The sequence below is a fragment of the Rana temporaria genome, chromosome 13, assembly GCF_905171775.1.
Source record: "Rana temporaria chromosome 13, aRanTem1.1, whole genome shotgun sequence".
NCBI classification, from domain to species: domain Eukaryota; kingdom Metazoa; phylum Chordata; class Amphibia; order Anura; family Ranidae; genus Rana; species Rana temporaria.
In genome coordinates, this window is record NC_053501.1 from 117,100,582 (window position 1) to 117,127,642 (window position 27,061).

The 27,061-nt window shown below is 54.3% G+C and overlaps 1 protein-coding gene across 2 annotated transcripts; it reads right to left on the reverse strand.

Moving 5' to 3' along the window:
* Positions 1 to 847: 847 nt before the first annotated feature.
* Positions 848 to 26,055, reverse strand: LIX1L (limb and CNS expressed 1 like). Of its 2 annotated transcripts, XR_005744733.1 has the most exons (7): positions 25,779 to 26,055; positions 17,262 to 17,425; positions 15,937 to 16,077; positions 13,012 to 13,107; positions 10,828 to 10,905; positions 7,606 to 9,099; positions 848 to 896 (listed from the first exon to the last, which is right to left on the reverse strand). XR_005744733.1 is itself a non-coding variant. In XM_040332630.1 (6 exons), the coding sequence occupies exons 1-6, from the start codon at positions 25,984 to 25,986 to the stop codon at positions 8,857 to 8,859; spliced, it is 930 nt and encodes a 309-aa protein (XP_040188564.1). In that variant the 5' UTR covers positions 25,987 to 26,055; the 3' UTR covers positions 7,445 to 8,856. The 2 variants fall into 2 exon arrangements, 1 of the variants encoding a protein (XP_040188564.1); XM_040332630.1 differs by lacking the exon at positions 848 to 896 and having other exon boundaries at positions 7,445 to 9,099.
* Between the last annotated feature and the right edge of the window lie 1,006 nt (positions 26,056 to 27,061).

Here is a 27,061-nt window from a genome sequence, read left to right on the forward strand (position 1 = left end):
AACCTTGGCCAATTAACCCTGGGGATATTCCTTCCTCAGCCCTGAGGGTTTCAAAGCGAGCCAGTATCTAAACCTTGGCTAATCAATTCTGGGGGTGTTTCCTCCTCGGCCCTGAGGATATGGATGTGGACCTGACTCAAACTCTTGGCCAACCAACCTTAGGGATGTTCTTTCCTCACCCCCAAGGATATGGATTTGGGCCAGGCTCAAACCCTTGGTCAATCAACTCCACGGGTGTTCCCTTCTCCTAAAGTTATGGGTGTGGACCTGACTCAAACCCTTGGCCAATCAACCTTGGGGTGTTCTTTCCTCAGCTCTGAGGATATGGGCTGGACTCTAAACCTTGGCCAGTCTCTTCCTCAGCCCTGAGGGTATAGGTGGGCCTAACCTCAAAATCTTGGCCAATCAACCCAGGGGGTCCTCCTTCCTCAGCCTTGAGGGTATGGATGTAGGCCAGACTTTAAACCTTGGGTGATAAACCCTGGGGGATTTCCTCCTGAGCCCTGAGGATATAGATGTGGGCTGGATTCAAAACCTTGGCCGATAAACCCTTGGGATGTTCTTTCCTCAGCCCCGAGGATACGGATGTGGGCGCCAGACTCTAAACCTTGACCAATCAATTATGGGGGTATTCCCTCCTCTGCCCTGAAGATGTGGACTGGACCCAAAACCATGACCAATCAACCCCACGGGAGTACCCTTCTGAGCTCTAAAGTTATTGACGCGAACCGGACTCAAAACCTTGGCCAATCAACGTTAGGGGGTTCCTTCCTCAGCTCTGAGGATATGAATGTGGGCCGGGACTCTAAACCTTGACCAATCAACCCAGGTGGTGTCCTTTCCTCTGCCCTCAGGATATGGATGTGGGCTGGACTCTAAACCTTGGCCAATCAACCCTGGGGTGGGGGGGGGGGTGTTCCTCCTCAGCCCTGAGGATTTAGATGTGTGCCGGACTCTAAACCTTGGCCAATCAACCCCACGGGTGTTCTTCTCCTAAAGTTATGGATGTGAACCGGACTCAAACCCTTGAGCCAAGCAACCTTGGGGGTATTCCCTCCTCTGCCCTGAAGATATGGACTGAACCGTCCCAAAACCATGGCCAATCAACCCCACGGGTGTTCCCTTCTGAGCCCTAAAGTTATTGATGTGGACCGGACTCAAAACCTTGGCCAATTAACGTTAGGGTGTTCCTTCCTCAGCTCTGAGGTTATGAACGTGGGCTGGACTCTACCAATTTTATAGGCACACGTACCCCAAAATGTTCACGTTTAGAAGGAATAATTTTCATCTCTCGTGACTTTTCTTACATTTCACCCCAGAAGAAGAGGCCACAGCTTGTCTTAAATCCATATTTTTTTTATTTGTATATACCGAAATACAAAGTTGCCGAGTATTGATATAAAACACAGGATATTGGTCCGGAAGCGGTCGTGGAGACTTCGTTAGGTAGTAAGAAGCAATAGATATAATAAAAAAAAAAAGGAGATTTATACAAGAATATAGTGTACAGCCCCCGCTCTGTACGTGGGGGGGACCGACATATTGCTTTTGTTCTAGAAAACATGGATACCACCGGTACACCTCATCCTGGGAAATGTTACAAAACTACCAAAAATTTGACAGGAAGTGTCATTTCCTGTCACCGAGAGGAAAATTCACCCGTCGCGGATACTAAAGGCCCAATTCACAAAGCTTTCACACAAGGATAAGGATCTAGATGTGATGGGTCATTTTCAAACTTCAATGGACACAACTTAGTGTCCTTATTTCCCCTCCCCCCCCCATGTTAGATTTGTGGTCTGATTGTTAAAGGATTTCTTTTCCCCTAACCTAACCTTCTCCACAAATGCATACGCACCTTGATCGGGCAGCTGAAGCCTCCAGCATTTGTTTACATCCAGTGCCATAAAGGGCATCACAGTCCCACCTACACCATGGCAGAACCTGACTGAAGTCTCTATAGAAGTCTAAAGGGCTATGTCCCGAGGCTAGAAATGGTCGCATAAAAGTCAGTGGTGCTGTGGTTTCGACTCAGAAGTCTATGGAATTGAGTCCTGAGCTGGTCCTACAGGACTCTATAGGGCTGTGTTCCAGCTTGGGTGTCCTCATCTCTGGCTGAACTCAAAACCGGCACCCCTTTGTTTACTCCAATGAGCTCCTCACGTAAACAAAGAGGAAGCTCTCGAAGAAAAGAGAGGAAAGGTTCAGAGTTTGGCTAGAGATGAGTTTGGAGGACACCTGAGCTCTAGTCTAGAAGCTAAAGATTGGAGACAATCCCATAGAAGTCTATAGGGCAGTTTTCCTGAGGTCATAGATGAATCCATAGAAGTCTATAGGGCCGTGTCCCAAGACCAGACAGGACTCCATAGAAGTCTATAGGGCCGTGCCCCAAGGCCAGACAGGACTCCATAGAAGTCTATATGGCCGTGTCCCAAGGCCAGACAGGACTCCATAGAAGTCTATAGGGCCGTGTCCCAAGGCCAGACAGGACTCCATAGAAGTCTATAGGGCCGTGTCCCAAGGCCAGACAGGACTCCATAGAAGTCTATAGGGCCGTGTCCCAAGGCCAGACAGGACTCCATAGACGTCTATAGGGCCGTGTCCCAAGGCCAGACAGGACTTCATAGAAGTCTATAGGGGCGTGTCCGAAGGCCAGACAGGACTCCATAGAAGTCTATAGGGGCGTGTCCGAAGGCCAGACAGGACTCCATAGAAGTCTATAGGGCCGTGTCCCAAGGCCAGACAGGACTGCATAGAAGTCTATAGGGCCGTGTCCCAAGGCCAGACAGGACTCCATAGAAGTCTATAGGGCCGTGTCCCAAGGCCAGACAGGACTCCATAGAAGTCTATGGAGCCGTTTCCCCAACGCCAAAGACTTTCTTTAAAGAAGTCTGTGGAATTGAGTCCCAAAGCGGTCCTACAGCAATCTGTAGGGCTGTGTCCCAAACAGAGGTGAGCTCGGGTGTCTTCTGAACTCATCTCTGGTCAAACTTAAAGCTTGTGGGTTTTTTTTGTACGCCAAAAAGCTCCTCATGTAAACAGGAAGGAGGCGCTTGAAGCTAGTCTATGTAAAACAAAAAAGAAGCGCGAATGTTCAGAATTTGGCTAAAGAGGGGTTTAGGGGACACCTGGCCTCATCTTTAGTCCCAAAGCCGAAGACACTTCAAGATGGTCCCATAGAAGTCTTTGAGGCTGTTTCCTGAGGCCAGAGACGATCGCACAGAATCTATAGGGATGTGCCCCAAGGGCCACCAACAGTCCCATAGAAGTCTATAGAGCTGTGTTCTGAAGCCAAACATTATGCCACAGAATCTATAGGGCTGTGTCCCGAGGGCCACCAACAGTCCCATAGAAGTCTATAGGGCTGTGTCCTGAGGCCAGAGACGATCCCACAGAAGTCTATAAAGAGTTTAGGGGGACACCTGGCCTTATCTTTAGTCCCGAAGCTGAAGACACTTGAAGATGGTCCCATAGAAGTCTTTGAGGCTGTTTCCTGAGGCCAGAGACGATCGCACAGAATCTATAGGGATGTGCCCCAAAAGGTCACCAACAGACCTATAGAAGTCTATAGGGCTGTGTCCCGAGGGCCACCAACAGTCCCATAGAAGTCTATAGGGCTGTGTCCTGAGGCCAGACATGATGCCACAGAATCTAAAGGGCTGTGTCCCGAGGGCCACCAACAGTCCGATAGAAGTCTAAAGGGTGGTGTCCTGAGGCCAGAGACGATCCCAAAGAAGTCTATAGGGCTGTGTCCTAAGCCCAGAGATGGTCCCACAGAATCTATAGGGCTGTGTCCTAAGCCCAGAGATGGTCCCACAGAATCTATAGGGCTGTGTCCCAAGGCCAGAGACAACGTACAGAGGCCAGGGATGGTCCCATAGAAGTCTATGTGAATATATTATACAGCCCCAGACAGGACAGTGAAGATTTGCGGCGCTGAATGTAAACAGGCACCAGGGCTCGTGGTTGCCCGATTGCGGTATATGCACATTTGAGGAAAGGTTGATCGTTGACAGCTGAAAATAAGGACCCTTACCCTGGTGTGTTATCTTTACGATTTTATCATTCATTTGCTATAAAAGTGACGGATGGCCCTGCGATTGTGCTTCTCCAACATATCATTCCAGCCAATAGCATATTTGCTTTCAGTCACAATTACGCCAAAAGGATCCCATTGTAGTGTATATAGAAGTAAAGTGGACCCGTTACATTACATGGGCCGCAGTGGGCGCAACTAAGCTGCAATGTATACACAAAGTGATATATCTTTCTGTTTGGGTACATTCATGACACTTTCGGTCTCTGATAAGGCCGCCTAGGAGCGCTACATTCTAACACTTCGTTCCATTCGTGTGGGATTAGATCAGTTTAATATAATCTGACCCATGAGCAACAAAGTCCACCTCCAGTCTAACTATTGATGTGAAAAAAAAAACCACAATGTCCCACCAACATCTGATCTTCGTCATGGTTCTAGGTCACATGACCCAGCTCGTAAGACTAGGCGCAGTCACTATTGATATGAAACTCCCACAAGGCCCCTAGCAGCCAGCCAGCACCTGATCCTTACCAAGGCTCTAGGTCACGTGACCGAGCTCAGAAGACTAGGCACAGTCACTATTGACGTGAAACACCCACAATGCCCCACCATCTGATCTTCACCAAGGCTCAAGGTCACATGACCGAGCTCAGGAGACTATGAACAGTCACTGCGGATACACATGTAGGCCGGACTCTAAACCATGGTCAATTAACACTAGAGGTGTTCTTTCCTCAGCCTTGAGGATACGGATGTGGGATAGACTCTGAACCTTGGCTAATTAACCCTAGGGGAGTTCCTTCCCCAGCCCTGAGGATACAGACGTGGGGTCGACTCTGAACATTGGCCAAACACTAGGTGTGTTCTTTCCTCAGCCCTGAGGTTGTGGGCCAGACTCTAAACCCTGGCCAATCAATACTAGGGGTATTCTGTCCTCAACCCCAGAGGATGTGGGCCAGATTCTAAACCCTGGCCAATCAATACTAGGGGTATTCTGTCCTCAACCCCAGAGGATGTGGGCCAGACTCTAAACTTTGGCCAATCAACCTGGGAGGTGTTCCTTCCTCAGCTCTGATATGGATGTGGGCTGGACTCTAAACCTTGGCCAATCAACCTGGGGGTGGGGGGGTTCTTTCCCCAGCCCTGAGGATACAGATGTGGGCTGGACTCTAAACGTTGGCCAAACACTAGGGGTGTTTTTTCCTCAGCTCTGAGGTTGTGGGCCAGACTCAAAGCCCCAGCCAATCAACCCTGAGGGTGTTCCTTCCAGAGGTTGTGGTCTGTACTCTAAACCTTGGCCAATCAACCTGGGAGGTGTTCCTTCCTCAGCTCTGAGGATATAAATGTGGGCTGGACTCTAAACCTTGGCCAATCAACCTGGAGGTGGGGGGTTTGGACTCTAAATATTGGCCAAACACTAGGGATGTTTTTTCTTCAGCTGTGAGGTTGTGGGCCGGACTCAAAGCCCCAGCCAATCAACCCTGAGGGTGTTCCTTCCTGAGGTTGAGGGCCGGACTATAAACCTTGGCCAATCAACCAAGGAGGTGTTCCTTCCTCAGCCCTGAGAATATAAATTTGAGCCGGACTCTAAACCCTGGCCAATCAATACTAGGGGTATTCTGTCCCGTTCTTTCCTCAGCCTTGAGGATATGGATGTGGGCTGGACTCTAAACCTTGGCCAATCAACCCTGAGGGTGTTCCTTCCTCAACTCTGAGGATGTAGGCTGGACTCCAAACCTTGGCCAATTAAGTTGGTGGGGGGGGGTGTTCCTCAGCCCTGAGGATATGGGATGGACTTGAAACCTTAGCCACCCAACCCAGGAGGTGTTCCTTCCTCAGCCCTGAGAATATGAATGTGGACTGGACTCTAAACCTTGGCCAATCAACCCAGGAGGTGTTCTTTTCTTAGCCCCGAGGATAGTTCTGCCCTCTGAAATGGCCAGGGTCCGTAAATGGTTCCGAGGGCTGGGTCGGGGATAGGATTTCCCACACCAGCACATCACCCACTGCTACAGGAAAGAACAATCGCCTAGTCCAGTGATGGTGAACCTGGGCACCCCAGATGTTTTGGAACTACACTGCAAAGTGCATGAGCATCATGGGAAATGTAGTTCCAAAACATCTGGGGTGCCAAGGTTCGCCACCACTGGCCTAGTCTATAGCTGGCTTAAATGCCTCCAGCAGGTGACCGAGCTCAGTTCAAAAACACTAATGCGGTCCCCACATCCTTCAATCGGTCCCCGGAAAGGTGTACATTTTAAACAGGTCCACTTTAAGCTCCTCCCATCTCGTCTAGCACCCAGTAATTAGTGTTCGTCTTATATCTTGCTTAGTGTTAAACACGTGAAATAAAATCTAAGTCATCATCCTTCGCCAAACTGCCGCTAGATCTGTAAACTACTTATAAAAAAACGTTTCTAGAAAAGCCGACTTCTGACCGAACGGTTAGGAATACGCTACCATCTCAGCCTTGGAAGATGCGACTGATTGCGGCTATCAAAATATAGAATATATATATATAAAAACAGTACAGGACACAGAGAGCGCCGGAGTATAAAACCGCTGTACAGAGCGCGCTCCTACAAAGAAAATGTGCAAAAGTGTATCTCGTAGGCGGAAGCCACCTCTTGTGGGGAGGGTTGTTTTTGTTTCTGGACACATTCAGTGTCAAAGGCCGGGGGAGAAAATCAGAAATAAAAGGCAGCTGGTCCCATCGATTGGTGACCCGGTTCACGGTTGCTTTGCAAACTGATGCCGAGAAGGAGCAAGGACTTCTGGGTAAATTACATTTTTGACACAGCAGGTCAGAAAGTGAACGCCACGTGCAGCGGTCTTCTATGTTAGAAATCTGGGCGCACGTTACAATCGCATTGTACAACCCACTGATGTGATGTTTGATGGTATAGAAGGGTCTGTGTTTGTGGGGTTAAAGGAGTTGGGATCCAATCAGAAAAATTAAATCAGGTTGACCATGTCTACTTTTATTTGGGGGGGGGGGTGTTCCTTCCTCAGCCCTGAGAATGTGGGCCGGACTCTAAACCTTGGCTAATCAACCCTCGAGGTGTCCCTTCCTCAGCCCTGCCTTCTGAAATGGCCAGGGTCCCCGACTGGTTCTGATGGCTGGTTTGGGGATAGGATTTCCCACACCAGCCCATCACCCTCAGCTGAAGGTTGACCATGTCTACCTTTATTTTGGGGGGGGGGGGGGGGGGGGGTTCCTTCCTCAGCCCTGAGGATACAGACAGGGGTTGGACTCAGAACCTTGGCCAAACACTAGGGGTGGGCCGGACTCAAAACCCTGAGGATGTTCCTTCCTCAGCTCAGAGGATGTGGGCTGGACTCTAAACCTTGGCCTATCAACCCAAGGGGGGGGGGGGGGGGGGGGGGCTGTTCCTTCTTCAGCCCTGAGGATACAGATGTGGGGTAGACTCTAGTCTAAACTTTGGCCAAATACTAGGGGCGCCCTTTCCTCAGCCCTGTGGATGTTGGACAGACTCTAAACCTTGGCCAATCAACCATGGGGGTGTTCTTTCCTTAGCCTTGATTCGAAACATTGACCAATCAACCTGGGAGGGGTTCTTTCCTCAGCCCTGAGAAAGCGGATGTGGGCTGGACTCTAAACCTTGGCCAATCAACCCAGGAGGCCTTCCTTCCTCAGCCCTGCCTTCTGAAATGGACCAGATTCCACGACTGGTTCTGAGGGCTGGTTTGGGGATAGGATTTCCCACACCAACCCATCACCCACGGCTGAAGGTGGACCATGTCTACCTTTATTTTTGAGACCCTGGTGCTTATCCCTAGATAAATCCTCCAGGGGGGCTGAGAATACTGATCCCCCGTCCTAGAAGAGCTTAAATGTGGTTGGCAGCTCAGTTGGACCCCAAGCAGCGCCAACCACCACAACTTCTATACAAGATGGAGTCATCAGCTGCTCCCCTTTCTACAAGAAAATGCCATGGAATATTTTCATGGGTTGGCGGCTCAGTTGGAACCCCCAGCGGCGCCAACCACCGCAGCTCCTATACAGGTTGGAATCGTCATCTGCTCCCTCCTCTCAAACCTTCCCTGGCCCCCACACACACTCTATAATAAACCTCTTCTAGTACAGAGACACATGGAGAGACTGTACCCTGGTAGAAGTCTGCGCAATTTACGTCTTGGAGGGAAATGTTCCTGTCAATTATTTCCATGGTTGGACGCTCGGTTGGACCCCCCCTTCAGATTATTTACCCAGAATTCTTTTCTCCTTCCGGTGAGAACTTCCGTTGGCCTGAAATCTCCGCAATGCCGCTCGTACTCTTTGAGAAAATTGCAGACCCCAAAAGTTAAGAAATTTCCACATCCCGTTTGCAAAGCAAAAAAAAAAAAACTACAGAGAGGCCAAAGAACAGATTCCGAAACCTCATACAGCCCTTTAAATGGTGGCTCCACCCAAAACTAACATTTAAGTTTATTCATCTCTGGAGGACCCAGGCGAAGAGATCCTTGGGGTCCCCGGGTCTCCACATTACGAGGGTCTCACTCTCCCTGCTGAAATTTAAAAATGGAAGCCGAAAGAGCCAGCAACTGCGTGACTAATTCTGAAGGACCCGAGAGATAAGAGGGGAGGTCAGTGGATGCACCCAGCAGACCCCCGACTATAACTGAAATATTAGTTTTGGGGGGGGGACACAAGCACGTGCAATTCCTCATTTGTCCATTAGGTGACACCAGGAAGGAGTACAGAACCACATACAGGATAAGCTGTAGGACCAGCTAGCACCTCACAGACACAGCCTGCCCATTGTATGGATTAGTGTAGAGGGGGAGGGCGCCACCTAGCAGTTGGAGGAGTGTATATTCCCCAGCTGTCCTGCGGCCAGCATCAGGATGTCCCTCTTCTCCTTGTGGTAACGGAGCTCCTTCCCGGCTAGCCGGGCCTCGTCCAGCTGCCTCTCGGTGGCCGCCAGCTCTCGGGTCAGGGTTGATGGAGAGTCCTGCTCCCGGTTCACCCAGTCCATCGCCATCTGGTTTCTCATGTCGTCGTCCAGGGCCCGGTGGGAGTAGTGGGCCAGGACCTCCTGTATGAAAAAAATAGAAAAGGATGGACATAACTATGGTTGGGGTCATGATGCCCTCTAGAGGATGATATAGTAAATGACAAATGTAGAGACCACATGACACTACTGCAAGGGGTAGGCAACTCGAGACCTACTGAACACGGACGAACCCAAAGGGGTTCAAAAAGGGGACAGTAACACCTCCTCTTACATTGGTGGTCAGTGAGGAGCTCCAGAACATCTCCTCTTACATTGGTGATCAGTAAGGAGCCCCCATTATAGTGCCACTATGACGTCACAATTGTTCTCCCTTTTGGGGAGTTTCCCTCTTGCCTCCAGTTTCTTCAGGCCAGGAAGTGAATTCTATCATAGGGCTTTAGATATACCATGTTTAGGCAAAGCTATGGTGAGCTCCAGTAAGACCTCCTCCTACATTGGGGGGTCAGTGAGGAGCCCCAGTAACATCTCCTCTTACATTGGGGGTCAGTGAGGAGCCCCAGTAACATCTCCTCTTACATTGGGGGTCAGTGAGGAGCCCCAGTAACATCTCCTCTTACATTGGTGGTCAGTGAGGAGCCCCAGTAACATCTCCTCTTACATTGGGGGTCAGTGAGGAGCCCCAGTAACATCTCCTCTTACATTGGGGGTCAGTGAGGAGCCCCAGTAACATCTCCTCTTACATTGGGGGGTCAGTGAGGAGCCCCAGTAACATCTCCTCTTACATTGGGGGTCAGTGAGGAGCCCCAGTAACATCTCCTCTTACATTGGGGGTCAGTGAGGAGCCCCAGTAACATCTCCTCTTACATTGGGGGTCAGTGAGGAGCCCCAGTAACATCTCCTCTTACATTGGGGGTCAGAGAGGAGCCCCAGCAACATCTCCTTTTACATTGGGGGTCAGTGAGGAGCCCCAGTAACATCTCCTCTTACATTGGGGGTCAGTGAGGAGCCCCAGTAACATCTCCTCTTACATTGGGGGTCAGTGAGGAGCCCCAGTAACATCTCCTCTTACATTGGGGGGTCAGTGAGGAGCCCCAGTAACATCTCCTCTTACATTGGGGGGTCAGTGAGGAGCCCCAGTAACATCTCCTCTTACATTGGGGGGTCAGTGAGGAGCCCCAGTAACATCTCCTCTTACATTGGGGGGTCAGTGAGGAGCCCCAGTAAGATCTCCTCTTACATTGGGGGGTCAGTGAGGAGCCCCAGTAAGATCTCCTCTTACATTGGGGGGTCAGTGAGGAGCCCCAGTAACATCTCTTACATTGGGGGTCAGTGAGGAGCCCCAGTAACATCTCCCCTTACATTGGTGGTCAGTGGAACCCCAGTAACATCTCCTCTTACATTGGTGGTCAGTGAGGAGCCCCAGTAACATCCCCTCTTACATTGGTGGTCAGTGAGGGGCCCCAGTAACATCCCCTCTTACATTGGTGGTCAGTGAGGGGGCCCAGTAACATCTCTTCTTACATTGGTGGTCAGTAAGGAGCTTCAGTAACATCCTGTCTTACACTGGGGAGCCCCAGTAACATCCCCATCTGTTCTGGGGCCCACTTCCCTGCCGATCCCCCTCTCTTATGCACCCCAGGCAAATGTGATTGGTGAATCGGAGGGAACCAGAACAGGCAACTTTGTCTTGCTGCATAATGAGGGAAAAGTGCTTTTGAAGGGAGGGTCAGTAAGGTGGGAACGTCATCTACTTGGCTGTGATCATCAGTAGGTAGACAGCAAGTGCCCACCACATTATGGGTCGCATACCTGACGGGAGCACTGCCGTTCCCGCATGGCCTTCAGACTTCCATTCCAGTGGAGGAGCTGGAAGACTGTCATGAGCTCCTAGAGAAACAGAGAAAAAAAAACATTAGAAGGAATTCTAACAATTCAACAAAACAATCATCTGTATAATTTAGAAATACAGAGCAAATGAGACATTAAATCGGTGGTGGAGGAAAGGCGTAGAGCGAGCGGTGGAGGAGGAAAGGCGTATAGCGAGCGGTGGAGGAGGAAAGGGCGTAGAGCGAGTGGTGGTGGAGGAAAGGGCGTAGAGCGAGTGGTGGTGGAGGAAAGGCGTAGAGCGAGTGGTGGAGGAAAGGCGTAGAGCGAGTGGTGGAGGAAAGGCGTAGAGCGAGTGGTGGTGGAGGAAAGGGCGTAGAGCGAGTGGTGGTGGAGGAAAGGGCGTAGAGCGAGTGGTGGAGGAGGAAAGGCGTAAAGCGAGTGGTGGAGGAAAGGCGTAGAGCGAGTGGTGGTGGTGGAGGAAAGGCGTAGAGCGAGTGGTGGAGGAAAGGCGTAGAGCGAGTGGTGGAGGAAAGGCGTAGAGCGAGTGGTGGTGGTGGAGGAAAGGCGTAGAGCGAGTGGTGGTGGTGGAGGAAAGGCGTAGAGCGAGTGGTGGTGGTGGAGGAAAGGCGTAGAGCGAGTGGTGGTGGTGGAGGAAAGGCGTAGAGCGAGTGGTGGTGGTGGAGGAAAGGCGTAGAGCGAGTGGTGGAGGAGGAAAGGCGTAGAGCGAGTGGTGGAGGAGGAAAGGCGTAGAGCGAGTGGTGGAGGAGGAAAGGCGTAAAGCGAGTGGTGGAGGAGGAAAGGCGTAGAGCGAGTGGTGGAGGAGGAAAGGCGTAGAGCGAGTGGTGGAGGAGGAAAGGCGTAGAGCGAGTGGTGGAGGAGGAAAGGCGTAGAGCGAGTGGTGGAGGAGGAAAGGCGTAGAGCGAGTGGTGGAGGAGGAAAGGCGTAGAGCGAGTGGTGGAGGAGGAAAGGCGTAGAGCGAGTGGTGGAGGAGGAAAGGCGTAGAGCGAGTGGTGGAGGAGGAAAGGCGTAGAGCGGGTGGTGGAGGAGGAAAGGCGTAGAGCGAGTGGTGGAGGAGGAAAGGCGTAGAGCGAGTGGTGGAGGAGGAAAGGCGTAGAGCGAGTGGTGGAGGAGGAAAGGCGTAGAGCGAGTGGTGGAGGAGGAAAGGCGTAGAGCGAGCGGTGGTGGAGGAGGAAAGGCGTAGAGCGAGTGGTGGAGGAGGAGGAAAGGCGTAGAGCGAGTGGTGGAGGAGGAAAGGCGTAGAGCGAGTGGTGGAGGAGGAAAGGCGTAGAGCGAGTGGTGGAGGAGGAAAGGCGTAGAGCGAGTGGTGGAGGAGGAAAGGCGTAGAGCGAGCGGTGGTGGAGGAGGAAAGGCGTAGAGCGAGTGGTGGAGGAGGAAAGGCGTAGAGCGAGCGGTGGTGGAGGAGGAAAGGCGTAGAGCGAGTGGTGGAGGAGGAAAGGCGTAGAGCGAGTGGAGGAGGAGGAAAGGCGTAGAGCGAGTGGAGGAGGAGGAAAGGCGTAGAGCGAGTGGAGGAGGAGGAAAGGCGTAGAGCGAGTGGAGGAGGAGGAAAGGCGTAGAGCGAGTGGTGGAGGAGGCGGAAAGGCGTAGAGCGAGTGGTGGAGGAGGAGGAAAGGCGTAGAGTGAGTGGTGGAGGAGGAAAGGCGTAGAGTGAGCGGTGGAGGAGGAAAGGCGTAGAGTGAGCGGTGGAGGAGGAGGAAAGGCGTAGAGCGAGTGGTGGAGGAGGAGGAAAGGCGTAGAGTGAGTGGTGGAGGAGGAAAGGCGTAGAGCGAGTGGTGGAGGAGGAAAGGCGTAGAGCGAGTGGTGGAGGAGGAAAGGCGTAGAGCGAGTGGTGGAGGAGGAGGAAAGGCGTAGAGCGAGTGGTGGAGGAGGAGGAAAGGCGTAGAGTGAGTGGTGGAGGAGGAAAGGCGTAGAGTGAGCGGTGGAGGAGGAAAGGCGTAGAGTGAGCGGTGGAGGAGGAGGAAAGGCGTAGAGTGAGTGGTGGAGGAGGAAAGGCGTAGAGTGAGTGGTGGAGGAGGAAAGGCGTAGAGTGAGCGGTGGAGGAGGAGGAAAGGCGTAGAGCGAGGCTTTAATGACTCCTAGCAGACCAGGAAACGCAGCAGGTCCCGGGTGCGTCCATGGCGTTAGGGAGAGCTCTTTGGGAAGCCGTACCTGGAACTCCAGCATGGATTTTCCTTTGTTGGCCTCCAGCATGAATCGGAACGCGCCGATCCCGGTGTTGGGGTTGTCGGCCTCCTCGCGGTTCCCCTAAGAAACAAAACATGGAAAATTCAGTGAAGTTCCTGACAGTTCATCTGCTCCTTGTTGTCACAACACAAATGCGGCGAGGAAACTAAACGCGTGTCTGGACACCGACGCAGAACGGGGATCTGCCAGAGAACACTTGTGACTAATGAGACCCAGAAACGCGGCGGAGGAGAACTTGTCTTAACTCCTTCCTATAACACAAGAGGCTCTCCACACACTGCCATTGTTTTCTTCCAGTTCAATGCCCCCCCCCCACTGCTCAGGGTGGCCCCCTCGTCCCCCACTACTTCTCAGGGTGGCCCCCTCGTCCCCCACTACTTCTCAGGGTGGCCCCCTCGTCCCCCCACTACACTTCTCAGGGTGGGCCCCTCGTCCCCCACTACTTCTCAGGGTGGGCCCCTCGTCCCCCCACTACTTCTCAGGGTGGGCCCCTCGTCCCCCCACTACTTCTCAGGGTGGCCCCCTCGTCCCCCACTACTTCTCAGGGTGGCCCCCTCGTCCCCCACTACACTTCTCAGGGTGGCCCCCTCGTCCCCCCACTACACTTCTCAGGGTGGCCCCCTCGTCCCCCCACTACACTTCTCAGGGTGGCCCCCTTGTACCCCCATTACACTTCTCAGGGTCTTCTCCCACTACACTTCTCAGGGTGGCCCCCTTGTACCCCCACTACACTTCTCAGGGTGGCCCCCCTTGTCCCCCACTACACTTTTCAGGGTGGCCCCTCCCCAACCCCCCACTACACTTTTCAGGGTGGCCCCTCCCCAACCCCCCAATACACTTCTCAGGGCGGCCCCCCATCCACCACTACACTTCTCAGGGTGGGCCCCTCATACCCCCACTACACTTCTCAGGGTGGGCCCCCCATCCACCACTACACTTCTCAGGGTGGCCCCCCTCGTCCCCCACCCAATATACTTCTCATTGTGGCCCCTCATACCCCCACTACACTTCTCAGGGTGGCCCCCCTCATACCCCCACTACACTTCTCAGGGTGGGCCCCCCAATCCACCACTACACTTCTCAGGGTGGGCCCCCCATCCACCACTACACTTCTCAGGGTGGGCCCCCCATCTACCACTACACTTCTCAGGTTGGGCCCCCCATCCACCACTACACTTCTCAGGTTGGGCCCCTCATCCACCACTACACTTCTCAGGGTGGGCCCCTCATCCACCACTACACTTCAGGGTGGCCCCCCACTGCTCAGGATGGCCCCCTCGTCCCCCCACTACACTTCCCAGGGTAGCCCCTCGCCCCCACCCAATATACTTCTCATTGTGGCCCCTCACTACACTTCTCAGGGTGGGCCCATTGTCTCCTGCTTGTGGATGGTAAATAGCCAATGACACTCCAATCCGGGGATCTGAAACCAAACCAGCCGCTTCTCTCTTTCCCACCAAATAAAAAATAAACAAAAAAAAAAACAACACCACACACGTATTTCTGCAAAACATCAAACAATACAAATCCCAGAAGAAGCCTCCAGGGGGAGCCGTGCGCGGCATCTGGAAAGTGCGAGGAATGAAAACATCCAGCCGGGGGAACGCATTTGTCACAGCGACTTACAAAGGAATTTTGGAAGCAAACCCATAAAATACACAATAAAAAGAGGAACTCCGGACCGTCTCCAAACCCTCCCCCCACCTTCTCTCCTGAACAGAATCTCCGACACACAAACAGGTACTGACCGAACCCGCCCTCTATACTGTCATAGGGGTACCCCCCGCCCTCTATATGGTTATAGGGTGGCCCCCAGTTCTCTATCCTGTCACGCAGTGCACCCCCCTTGCCGCCCTATATCCTGCCACGCGGTGCGAGCCCCTCGCCCTCTATCCTGTCACGCAGTTGCCCCTTATCCTGTCACGCGGTGGCCCATCCCCGCCCTTTATCCTGTCACAGGGTGCAACCATCCTGTCACTCGGCGCGAGCCCCCCGCCCTCTATCCCGTCGCTCGGCGCGAGCGCTCCACCCATTATCCTGTCGCTCGGCGCGAGCCCTCTATCCCGTCGCGAGCCCTCTATCCCGTCGCGAGCCCTCCGCCCTCTATCCCGTCACTCGCCGCAAGCCCCCCCCGCCCTCTATCCCGTCACTCGCCGCAAGCCCCCCCGCCCTCTATCCCGTCGCAAGCCCCCCCGCCCTCTATCCCGTCACTCGGTGCAAGCCCCCCCGCCCTCTATCCCGTCACTCGCCGCAAGCCCCCCCGCCCTCTATCCCGTCACTCGCCGCAAGCCCCCCCACCCTCTATCCCGTCACTCGCCGCAAGCCCCCCCCGCCCTCTATCCTGTCACTCGCCGCGAGCCCCCCGCCCTCTATCCTATCACTCGTCGCGAGCCCCCCGCCCTCTATCCTATCACTCGGCGCGAGCCCCCCGCCCTCTATCCTGTCACACGGTTACTCTCCCCATTCTGTCACGCGGTCGCCCCACCGCCCTTTTTCCTGTCACATGGTGCCCCGCCCTCTATCCTGTCACACGGTGGCCACCAGCTCTACCAATCCCATGATGGCCGGTAGGATGGAACCTAAAATGTGAGCAACTAAACCCGACCATACAAGAAAAACAACGTAGGAGTGTATATCCAACTGGGGGGGGGGGGGGGGGGGGGGGGGGGCGCCGACACAACAAAGGTTTGTAAGATTTCGGTCATCTCTCGAATGTACAGATCACATTCCAAACACCGAGATTTAACAACTTACAGGAAAGAGTTCATGGAAATGACACGAGGAGCGACGCCGGAGAGAAAGTCAATGGAGCGATTAACAACCTCAACCATCCCGCCAGCACTGGGGAGGGGGGAGGGGGAGCCGGCTACTAACAGAACAGCCTCTTACATTGAACGTGGCCAGGGCTTCGCAGACGCTCTTCTCGATGAACTCGTCGGTGATCCGGCGGGAGGGATGCTCGTTAAACACGGAATTCATCAACGCAATCTTCGCCGCGCTCCTCCTGGCTTCAGCTTTAGTCGGGCAGAACTAAGGAAGAAAAATAGAGATTTGGAGCTTTAATGGAGTGTGGCAAATGTCCTGTGTGCTGATTTTCTATTTGCTTTAAATAGACCCAATAGACACCCCCCCTACTCAGCAGATCCCCCCGCTCTGCCAACTACAGCTCAGTAGTAGCTCCGCCCAAACTCCAGCTCAGTAGTAACCCCCCCTAGCTCTGTCAATCCCCCATTCAGTAACCCCCCCAGCTCAGTAGTAACCCTCCAGCTCTTCCGAACCCTCGCTTAGTAGTAACCCACCCAGCTCTGCTGATCTCTCGCTCAGTAGTAACCCCCCCGCGCTCTGCCGATCCCTCGCTTAGTAGTAACCCTCCAGCTCCTCCGAATCCTCGCTCAGTAGTAACACCCCCCCAGCTCTGCCGATCCCCAGCTCAGTAGTAACCCCCCCCCAGCTCAGTAGTAACCCCCACCAGCTCTTCCGAACCCCAGCTCAGTAGTAACCCCCACCAGCTCTGCCGATGCCCAGCTCAGTAGTAACCCCCACCAGCTCTGCCGATGCCCAGCAGTAACCCCCCCAGCTCCACCAATCTCTCGCTCGGCGGCAACCTCCAGCTCCGCCAATCCCTCGCTCGGCGGCAACCTCCCGCTCCGCCAATCCCTCGCTCGGCGGCAACCTCCCGCTCCGCCAATCCCTCGCTCGGCGGCAACCTCCAGCTCCGCCAAGCCCTCGCTCAGTGGCAACCTCCAGCTCCGCCAATCCCTCGCTCAGCGGCAACCTCCAGCTCCGCCGATCCCTCGCCTCCTCTCTACTCCCCTCCCGCTATATTGCTCCCACGCTGTTCACCACGTGCGATATTGTTGGTTTATCCTGCTCTGGTCCCCCAGCTCTGCTGATCCTCTGCCACTCAGTCCTCCCTCACCAGTCCCCGCTTACTTTTCACTATAGCAGTCCCGTGTTGCACACCACATGAGCTTTGATCGACATTTAAAAAAAAAAAAAAAAGAGCAACGCCCACCCCCTGCTGGAGATAGAGGAGAAAGTCCTGGTGATGCCATCAGACCGCAGGAAAATGCTACGCATGAGTTCCCCTTTAGATACCAAGTTCTCAATAAGGACTACCAGAACCATCCACATCCCGCGACTACGGGCCGCTCTTTTAGGGTTCACATTTTTAAAAACCAAGTTATAAAATAATAATAAAAATGTACGCGTACCTGGAAACTCCCGAAACAGCTTCCTCCAGGTAGGGTGACGTAGCAGATGTACGGCGGGCTGGAGGAAGGGACCATCTCGTAAACCACCAGGGCTCCGTTCTTCAGGTCTGCCCCCCGGGTCTGCTTCATCTGCCAGAACTCCTGCAGAGCTTCCACCACGTTTACTGGGGGGGCGGAAAGAAGGAAAATAAGAGGTGTTAGAAGTCTATTCAAATACCCCTTTATTGCCCCCGCCACCCCGTCACTCACAACCCTTTTCTTGTCCCCATGTTTCTCACAATTACCCTTCATTGCTCCCCCCACCATTAATCACCCCTCATTGCCCCTTTTGTTCCTCATAATTGCAACCCCCCCATAAAAACCCCTTATTGCCCCCCCCCCCCCCCATCCTTCATAACCACCCCTCATTGCCCACAACTATTTTTTGTCCCCATGTTTCTCACAGTTACTCTTCATTGCCCCCCTGGCCATCACAATCAACCCTTCAATATCCATCTGCTCTTCAGAATTACCCTTCATTGCTCCCCCCTCCCTCAATACCCCCCCACCATAACAACCCCTTATTGCCCCCCATAATTGCAACTTCATTGCCCACCTGTTCCTCACGACTTTATTTTCCCCATATTTCTCAAGATTACCCTTCATTGCCCCCCCCCCCCCATTAATCACCCCTCATTGTCTATCTGTCCCTCATAATTGCAATCCCACCCATAAAAATCCCTTATTGCCCCCCCTGTCCCTCATAATCACCCCTCATTGCCCACAACCCTCTATTGTCCCCATATTTCTCATGATTACATTGTCCCCCCCCCCCTTAATCATCCCTCATTGCCCCCCGTCCTTCATAACATAATTACCTTCTCCCCCCCCCCCGTTGTCCATCATAACCATCCAGCTCCGCCGATCCCCCGCTTAGTAGTAACCCTCCAGCTCTTCCGAACCCTCGCTCAGTAGTAACCCCCCCAGCTCAGTAGTAACCCCCCCCCCCCCCAGCTCCGCCGATCCCCTGCTCAGTAGTAACCCCCCAGCTCCACCCATCCCTCGCTCGGCAGTAAAACCTCAGCTCCACCCAATCCCTCGCTCGGCGGTAACCTCCAGCTCCACCCAATCCCTCGCTCGGCGGTAACCTCCAGCTCCACCCAATCCCTCGCTCCGCGGTAACCTCCAGCTCTAATGAAGGCTCGCTCAGTAGTAACCCCCAGCTCTGCCGATCCCCCTCCTCCTCTCTACTCCCCTCCCGCTATATTGCTCCCACGCTGTTCACCACGTGCGATATTATTGGTTTATCCTGCTCTGGTCCCCCAGGTCTGCTGATCCTCTGCCACTCAGTCCTCCCTCACCAGTCCCCTTATAATGCCTCATTGCCCCCTGTCCTTCATAACATAAATACCTTCTTGCCCCCCCCCCCGTTGTCCATCATAACCATCTCCCACTGCCTGCCCCCCCCCCCCCCCCCCCCCGCCACTTCTTATTGCCTCCTGTCCCTCATAATTACCATTCATTCCCCACTGTACTTCATAGTCAACCCCGATTCCCCTTCCCATTCCTCAAAACCCTTCCTCATTGCCCCCCCTTGTGCTTCATATTCAACCCCCATTGCCACCCTGCCCTTCACCACTACCTTCTCATTGCCCCCCTGCCCCTCAGAAGTACCTTCTCCTTGCCCCCCTGCCCTTCACAAATCACCTTCTCCTTGCCACCCTGTCCTTCACAAATCACCTTCTCCTTCACAAATCACCTTCTCCTTGCCACCCTGTCCTTCAGAATCTCCCCTCATAGCCCAACTCCTCCCTTCTACTTACACCTAATAACCCGCATAATTTGTCCCTCAAAGTTACCCCTTCAGAGTTCACAGCCTCCCTGCAGATGTATTGTGGCCCATTGCCCGTGCGGGAGCTTTCTACAGGACTTGAATGTGGCCCTACACCCTATAAAGTCAGTGGAGACGCCCTGCATAGGGGTGGGCAGTGTGGAATAACCAGGCTGCAAACACTGAGGCAATCCACCGTCTTTTTAAACGAGTCAAGTGGGCAAATAGTAGGGTGGGGGGGTAGGACGGGACGCACCGCGTAGGGGTAGGCAGGGTGGAAGAACGAGGTTGTAAAAATTGCGGCAATCCACCGTCATTGTAAGGAGCCAAGTAGGCAACTAGGTGGGTGGGACGCGACGCACTGTGTAGGGGTGGGCAGTACGAAAGAGAACGAGGCTGCAAACACTAAGGCAATCCACCGTCATTGTAAGGAGCCAAGTGGGCAACTAGGTGGGTGGGACAGGACGCACCGCGTAGGGGTGGGCAGGGTGGAAGAACGAGGCAAACACTGTGGCATTCCACCGTCATTGTAAGGAGCCAATTGGGCAACTAGGTGGACGGGACACACCGCGTAGGGGCAGCCAGAATGAAAGAACGAGGGTGTAAACACAGAGGCAATCCACCGTCATTGTAAGGAGCCAAGTGGGCAACTAGGTGGGACGAGATGCACCGCGTAGGGCAGGCAGGGTGGAAAAACGAAGGCTGTAAACATTGAGGCAATCCACCGTCATTGTAAATGAGCCAAGTGGGCAACTAGGTGGGTGGGATGGGACGAACCGCGTAGGGGCGGGCAGGGTGGAAGAACGAGCCTGCAAACACTGAGGCAATCCACTGTCATTGTAAATGAGCCAAGTGGGCAACTAGGTGGGCGGGGGTTGGACAACTAGGCAGTAAACACTGAGGCCATCCACTGTCATTGTAAAAAGCCAAGGGGGTGGGGGTGGGACGGGACGCACCTTGGAGGGGCGGGCAGGGAAGAATAACGAGGCTGCAAACACTGAGGCAATCCACCGTCATGGTAAGGAGCCAAGTGGGCAACTAGGTGGGACGAGACACACCGCGTAGGGGCAGCCAGGATGGAAGAACGAGGCTGTAAACACTGAGGCAATCCACCGTCGTCGTTAATGAGCCAAGTGGGCAACTAGGTGGGTGGGACGGGACGAACCGTGTAGGGGCGGGCAGGGTGGAAGAACGAGGTTGTAAACACTGAGGAAATCCACTGTCATTGTAAAGAGCCAAGTGGGCAACTAGGTAGGTAGTGGTGGGAAGGGAAGCACCGCGTAAGGGGCGGCATGGTGGAAGAACGAGGCTGTAAACACTGAGGCAATCCAACGTCATTGTAAACGAGCCAAGTGGTCAACTAGGTGGGCAGGGGGGTGGGACGGGGCGCACCGCGTAGGGGCGGCCAGGGTGGAAGAACGAGGCTGTAAACACTGAGGCAATCCACCGTCGTCGTTAATGAGCCAAGTGGGCAACTAGGTGGGTGGGACGGGACGAACCACGTAGGGGGCGGGCAGGGTGGAAGAACGAGGTTGTAAACACTGAGGCAATCCACTGTCATGGTAAGGAGCCAAGTGGGCAACTAGGTGGGACGGGACGCACTGCGTAGGGGCGGCCAGGATGGAAGAACGAGGCTGTAAACACTGAGGCAATCCACCGTCGTCGTTAATGAGCCAAGTGGGCAACTAGGTGGGTGGGACGGGACGAACCACATAGGGGCGGGCAGGGTGGAAGAACGAGGTTGTAAACACTTAGGCAATTCACTGTCATTGTAAAGAGCCAAGTGGGCAACTAGGTAGGTAGTGGTGGGAAGGGAAGCACCGCGTAAGGGGCGGCATGGTGGAAGAACGAGGCTGTAAACACTGAGGCAATCCAACGTCATTGTAAACAAGCCAAGTGGTCAACTAGGTGGGCAGGGGGGTGGGACGGGGCGCACCGCGGAGGGGCGGCCAGGGTGGAAGAACGAGGCTTTTAACACTGAGGCAATCCACCGTCGTCGTTAATGAGCCAAGTAGGCAACTAGGTGGGTGGGACGGGACGAACCGTGTAGGGGCGGGCAGGGTGGAAGAATGAGGTTGCAAACACTGAGGCAATCCACTGTCATTGTAAAGAGCCAAGTGGGCAACTAGGTGGGTGGGATGGGACGAACCGCGTAGGGGCGGGCAGGGTGGAAGAACGAGCCTGCAAACACTGAGGCAATCCACTGTCATTGTAAATGAGCCAAGTGGGCAACTAGGTGGGCGGGGGTTGGACAACTAGGCAGTAAACACTGAGGCCATCCACTGTCATTGTAAAAAGCCAAGTGGGTGGGGGTGGGACGGGACGCACCTTGGAGGGGCGGGCAGGGAAGAATAACGAGGCTGCAAACACTGAGGCAATCCACCGTCATGGTAAGGAGCCAAGTGGGCAACTAGGTGGGACGAGACACACCGCGTAGGGGCAGCCAGGATGGAAGAACGAGGCTGTAAACACTGAGGCAATCCACCGTCGTCGTTAATGAGCCAAGTGGGCAACTAGGTGGGTGGGACGGGACGAACCACATAGGGGCGGGCAGGGTGGAAGAACGAGGTTGTAAACACTTAGGCAATCCACTGTCATTGTAAAGAGCCAAGTGGGCAACTAGGTAGGTAGTGGTGGGAAGGGAAGCACCGCGTAAGGGGCGGCATGGTGGAAGAACGAGGCTGTAAACACTGAGGCAATCCAACGTCATTGTAAACGAGCCAAGTGGGCAACTAGGTGGGCAGGGGGGTGGGACGGGGCGCACCGCGTAGGGGCGGCCAGGGTGGAAGAACGAGGCTGTAAACACTGAGGCAATCCACCGTCGTCGTTAATGAGCCAAGTGGGCAACTAGGTGGGTGGGACGGGACGAACCACGTAGGGGGCGGGCAGGGTGGAAGAACGAGGTTGTAAACACTGAGGCAATCCACTGTCATGGTAAGGAGCCAAGTGGGCAACTAGGTGGGACGGGACGCACTGCGTAGGGGCGGCCAGGATGGAAGAACGAGGCTGTAAACACTGAGGCAATCCACCGTCGTCGTTAATGAGCCAAGTGGGCAACTAGGTGGGTGGGACGGGACGAACCACATAGGGGCGGGCAGGGTGGAAGAACGAGGTTGTAAACACTTAGGCAATTCACTGTCATTGTAAAGAGCCAAGTGGGCAACTAGGTAGGTAGTGGTGGGAAGGGAAGCACCGCGTAAGGGGCGGCATGGTGGAAGAACGAGGCTGTAAACACTGAGGCAATCCAACGTCATTGTAAACAAGCCAAGTGGTCAACTAGGTGGGCAGGGGGGTGGGACGGGGCGCACCGCGGAGGGGCGGCCAGGGTGGAAGAACGAGGCTTTTAACACTGAGGCAATCCACCGTCGTCGTTAATGAGCCAAGTAGGCAACTAGGTGGGTGGGACGGGACGAACCGTGTAGGGGCGGGCAGGGTGGAAGAATGAGGTTGCAAACACTGAGGCAATCCACTGTCATTGTAAAGAGCCAAGTGGGCAACTAGGTAGGTAGTGGTGGGAAGGGAACCACCGCGTAAGGGGCGGCAGAACGAGGCTGTAAACACTGAGGCAATCCATCGTCATTGTAAACGAGCCAAGTGGGCAACTAGGTGGGCAAGGGGTTGGGACGGGACGCACCGCGTTGGGGCGGGCAGGGAGGAATAACGAGGCTCCAAACAGAGGCAATCCACGGTCATTGTAAGGAGCCAAGTGGGCAACTAGGTGGGACAGGACGCACTGCGTAGGGGCGGCATGGTGGAAGAACAAGGCTGCAAACACTGAGGCAATCCACCGTCGTTAATGAGCCAAGTGGGCAACTAGGTGGGTGGGATGGAACGAATCGCGAAGGGGCGGGCAGGGTGGAATAACGAGGCTGCAAACACAGAGGCAATCCACCGTCATTGTAAGGAGCCAAGTGGGCAACTAGGTGGGACGGGACGCACCGCGGAGGGGCGGCCAGGGTGGAAGAACGAGGCTGTAAACACTGAGGCAATTCACTGTCATTGTAAAGAGCCAAGTGGGCAACTAGGTGGGTGGGGACGGGAAGCAACGCGTAGGGGTGGGCAGGGTGGAAGAACGAGGCTGTAAACTGAGGCAATCCACTGTCATTGTAAAGAGCCAAGTGGGCAACTAGGTAGGTAGGGGTGGGAAGGGAAGCACGGCGTAAGGGGCGGCAGGGTGGAAGAACGAGGCTGTAAACACTGAGGCAATCCATCGTCATTGTAAACGAGCCAAGTGGTCAACTAGGTGGGCAGGGGGGTGGGACGGGACGCACCGCATAGGGGCGGCAGGGTGGAAGAACGAGGCTGCAAACACAGAGGCAATCCACCGTCATTGTAAAGAGCCAAGTGGGCAACTAGGTGGGCGGGGGTGGGATGATGGGGGTCATGCGGGGCAGATTCTATATTGTAACATGAACATGTCCTTTAAAAAAACTTTATTTATAATCGGTAACGGGAAGACAAGCCGATCCCACGCAGCAAATCACCGAACAAATGGCGGTTCAGCAACTGCTAATTTTCCATATTAATCCCCGACAGATGCCAAGTGAGGATCCCGCGCCAGCCGCCCCCCACCCCCGCACCACACACGGCGAGGCTGCGGTCACTGCGACGACATCTTCTGCCGGGGAAGAAAATAAAGTTTACACGAAGAGAATGAAAACATTGGAGGAAGGGACGAGGAGGTTTGGGAGACGTCGGGAGGAATTGATCCCATATGGTGGAGGAGCTCCGCCACTCCGCGAGTATTGTCTGATCCCGTCCCTGGAGCAGACGGTGGGGAGGACTCACAGCTGGGGACGGGATTATCATCACACGAGGTGAACAGCGCCCCCCGCAGGATCGCAAACAGACGGGGGGGAGGGGGGGACAAATAACGGGATGTGATCGGCAATGTGTGCGACTCACCGGGCGCGGTGCGCTGGGATCCGTGGTGCCGCACACAACGTTACCTTGTTTCTCTTATCCTCACTTGGCGTTGGTTAGTCACCCCCATGTCATAAATGTCCCGCCCCCGAGGAGCGAGACCACCCCGTTCTCTGCCTGCGATTATTTACTTCATACCCAGGACACAGTCTATGGGCCGCCCTCCGATGCCTGAAACACGAGGCTGTCAGGTCTTATGACTCTTATACCAGGAAACACCCCCCCCACCTTTGGCACCTCCTCATTCATATTAAACCCCGCCCCCCCACCTCTGGCACCCCCTCCTTCATATTAACCCCCCCCCCCCCCCATAATAAACCCAAAATCCTAAAACTCCTAAAACCACCCCCCACTCTCAATAACTGATCCCTCAGATCTCCATCCTCCAAAATTACCCCCCATATCACTTATCTGAGAGATGCCCCCCCCCCCCCGACAATCTACCCCTGACCCGTCCTAATTAACCCCATGTGCTCAATAACTTTGTTATCCCATCAAAACGATTACCCCCCTTCCCCCTATAAATACCCCTCATACCCTCCAGTCCCTTACAAATAAACCCCACCGCCCTTATGATTACACCTCACGACCCCCCCCTCTCCCCTCATAATTACCCCCCCGTCCCTTATAAAATTACTCCATGTCCCCCTTATAATTAGCCCCAATTATAAAAAGGGACAGGGTGGGGGAACATGAAGGCGTAATTATAAGGGACAGGGGGGGCACAAGGGGCAACTATAGCAAACAAGGAGTAATTATAAAAAGGGACGATGGGACACAAGGGGCAAATATAACAGACAAGGGGTAATTATAATGGACGGGCACACAAGGGGCAAATATAACGGACCAGAAGTAATTATAAGGGACGGGGGGGACACAAGGGGCAAATAACAAACAAGGGGTAATTGTAAGGGACAGGGGAAGGGGACACAAGGGGCAATTCTAAGGGATGGGGGGGGGGACACAAGGGGAAAATATAACAGATAAGGGGTAATTATAAGGGAGATGGGAGTGGGACACAAGGGGTAATTATAATGGACGGGCACACAAGGGGCAAATATAACGGACCAGAAGTAATTATAAGGGACCGGGGGGGGGGGACACAAGGGGTAATTATAAGGGACGGGGGGGGGGGGGGACACATATAGCAGACAAGGGGTAATTATAAGGGACAGGGAAAGGGGACACAAGGGGCAATTATAAGGGATGGGGGGGAAACAAGGGGGAGTTATAAGGGACAGGGTTAATTATAAGGGGCAGGGGAGGGGGACACAAGGGGCAAATAACAGACAAGGGGTAATTGTAAGGGACAGGGGAAGGGGACACAAGGGGCAATTATAAGGGATGGGGGTGACACAAGGGGCAAATAACAGACAAGGGGTAATTGTAAGGGACAGGGGAAGGGGACACAAGGGGCAATTCTAAGGGATGGGGGTGACACAAGGGGGAGTTATAAGGGACAGGGGGTAATTATAAGGGATGGGGGGACATATAACGGACAGGGGGTGATTATAAGGGACGGGGGGGACACAAGGGGGAGTTATAAGGGACAGGGGGTAATTATAAAGGGACAGGGGGTAATTATAAAGGGACAGGGGGACATATAACGGACAGGGGGTGATTATAAGGGACGGGGGGGACACAAGGGGCAATTATAAACAGACGAGGGGTAATTATAAGGGACAGGGGGACATGAAGGGGGTAATTATAAAGGGTAAGTATGGGGGGGGGGTCATAGCCCTACGTTGCCCCCCGCCAGTCTGTGGCCCCCCAGGGCCCCTCACCTCTCCCGTATCCCTGGGTGTGTTTGGCGAAGCTCCTCACCACCGCCTCCACCGCTTCCCGCAGCACCGCCGGACTCCCGGACACCCCGAGGCTGAGCGGAGGGGGAGGAGCCGTGGCCTGAGACCCGCCCGTCACCCCGGGCCGGAGAGAGCGCAGACTTCCCCCGGACACCCCCGGCTGCAGCCTCTGAGCGCCCACCGACTCCATGTCTGCCGGAGAACGGGACCCAGGAGAGCCTGCCCGCCACTCAACACACCGCTGCCCAATCAGCGTGCTCAGACACCAGGGTGGGCGGGATCAAATGGTAACTGAGAACATCTCCAGCCAATCCCCGCTTAGGTTAGCGGAGGGGGCGGGCCGAATAACGGGACTGAGGAGGCTGAAGTGCCACTCTCCTGCTAAGATAGGCGGGGCATTTCAACTACCAGCCAATCAACAGGCATCAGTGTGTGTGAATAACGGTGCATTGCCATGAAATGAGATTTGCCATGGAATGAGATGGTCCGCCTCCATCTCATCCTATTGGCTCACTCATGTCACGTGACAAAACTTCAGTCACAGCTAGGCTATCATAGGGAGAGGATCTCCTCTCCCTGTGATAGGCCGATAGCACTGTCAGCAGCGTGCCTCCCGCTCCCCGATTAAGTACACCCCGCGCCCGCTCTACTCCCCGTCCCCCGCACTCTACTCCCCGTCCCCCGCACTCTACTCCCCGTCCCCCGTTAAGGCTGAGGGAACGGGGCGAGTCTACGCTATTAGCGTAGACCTAGCGTTGGATACGTTAGTAGCGTAAACCTCATGCGCAGGTTTACGCTACTAACGTAGCCTACGCTAGGTCTACTGGGCTGGTGTTGTAAATACTGCGCATGCACAGGTTTACGCTACTAACGTATCCAACGCTAGGTCTACGGTAATAGCGTAGACTCGCCCCGTTCCCTGAGCCTTAAAGCGGGGGTTCACCCTTAGAGGGCATTTTTTAGCCTTAGATTCCTGCTCGTTTTGTCTAGGGGAATCGGCTATTTGTTTTAAAATATGTGCTGTACTTAACTGTTTACGAGACGCATCCTCTCCGTCGCTTCCGGGTATGGGCTGCGGGAAGGGACGTTCCTTCTTGATTGACAGTCTTCCGAGAGGCTTCCGACGGTCGCATCCATCGCGTCACGATTTTCCGAAAGAAGCCGAACGTCGGTGCGCAGGCGCAGTATAGAGCCGCACCGACGTTCGGCTTCTTTCGGCTACGAGTGACGCGATGGATGCGACCGTCGGAAGACTGTCAATCAAG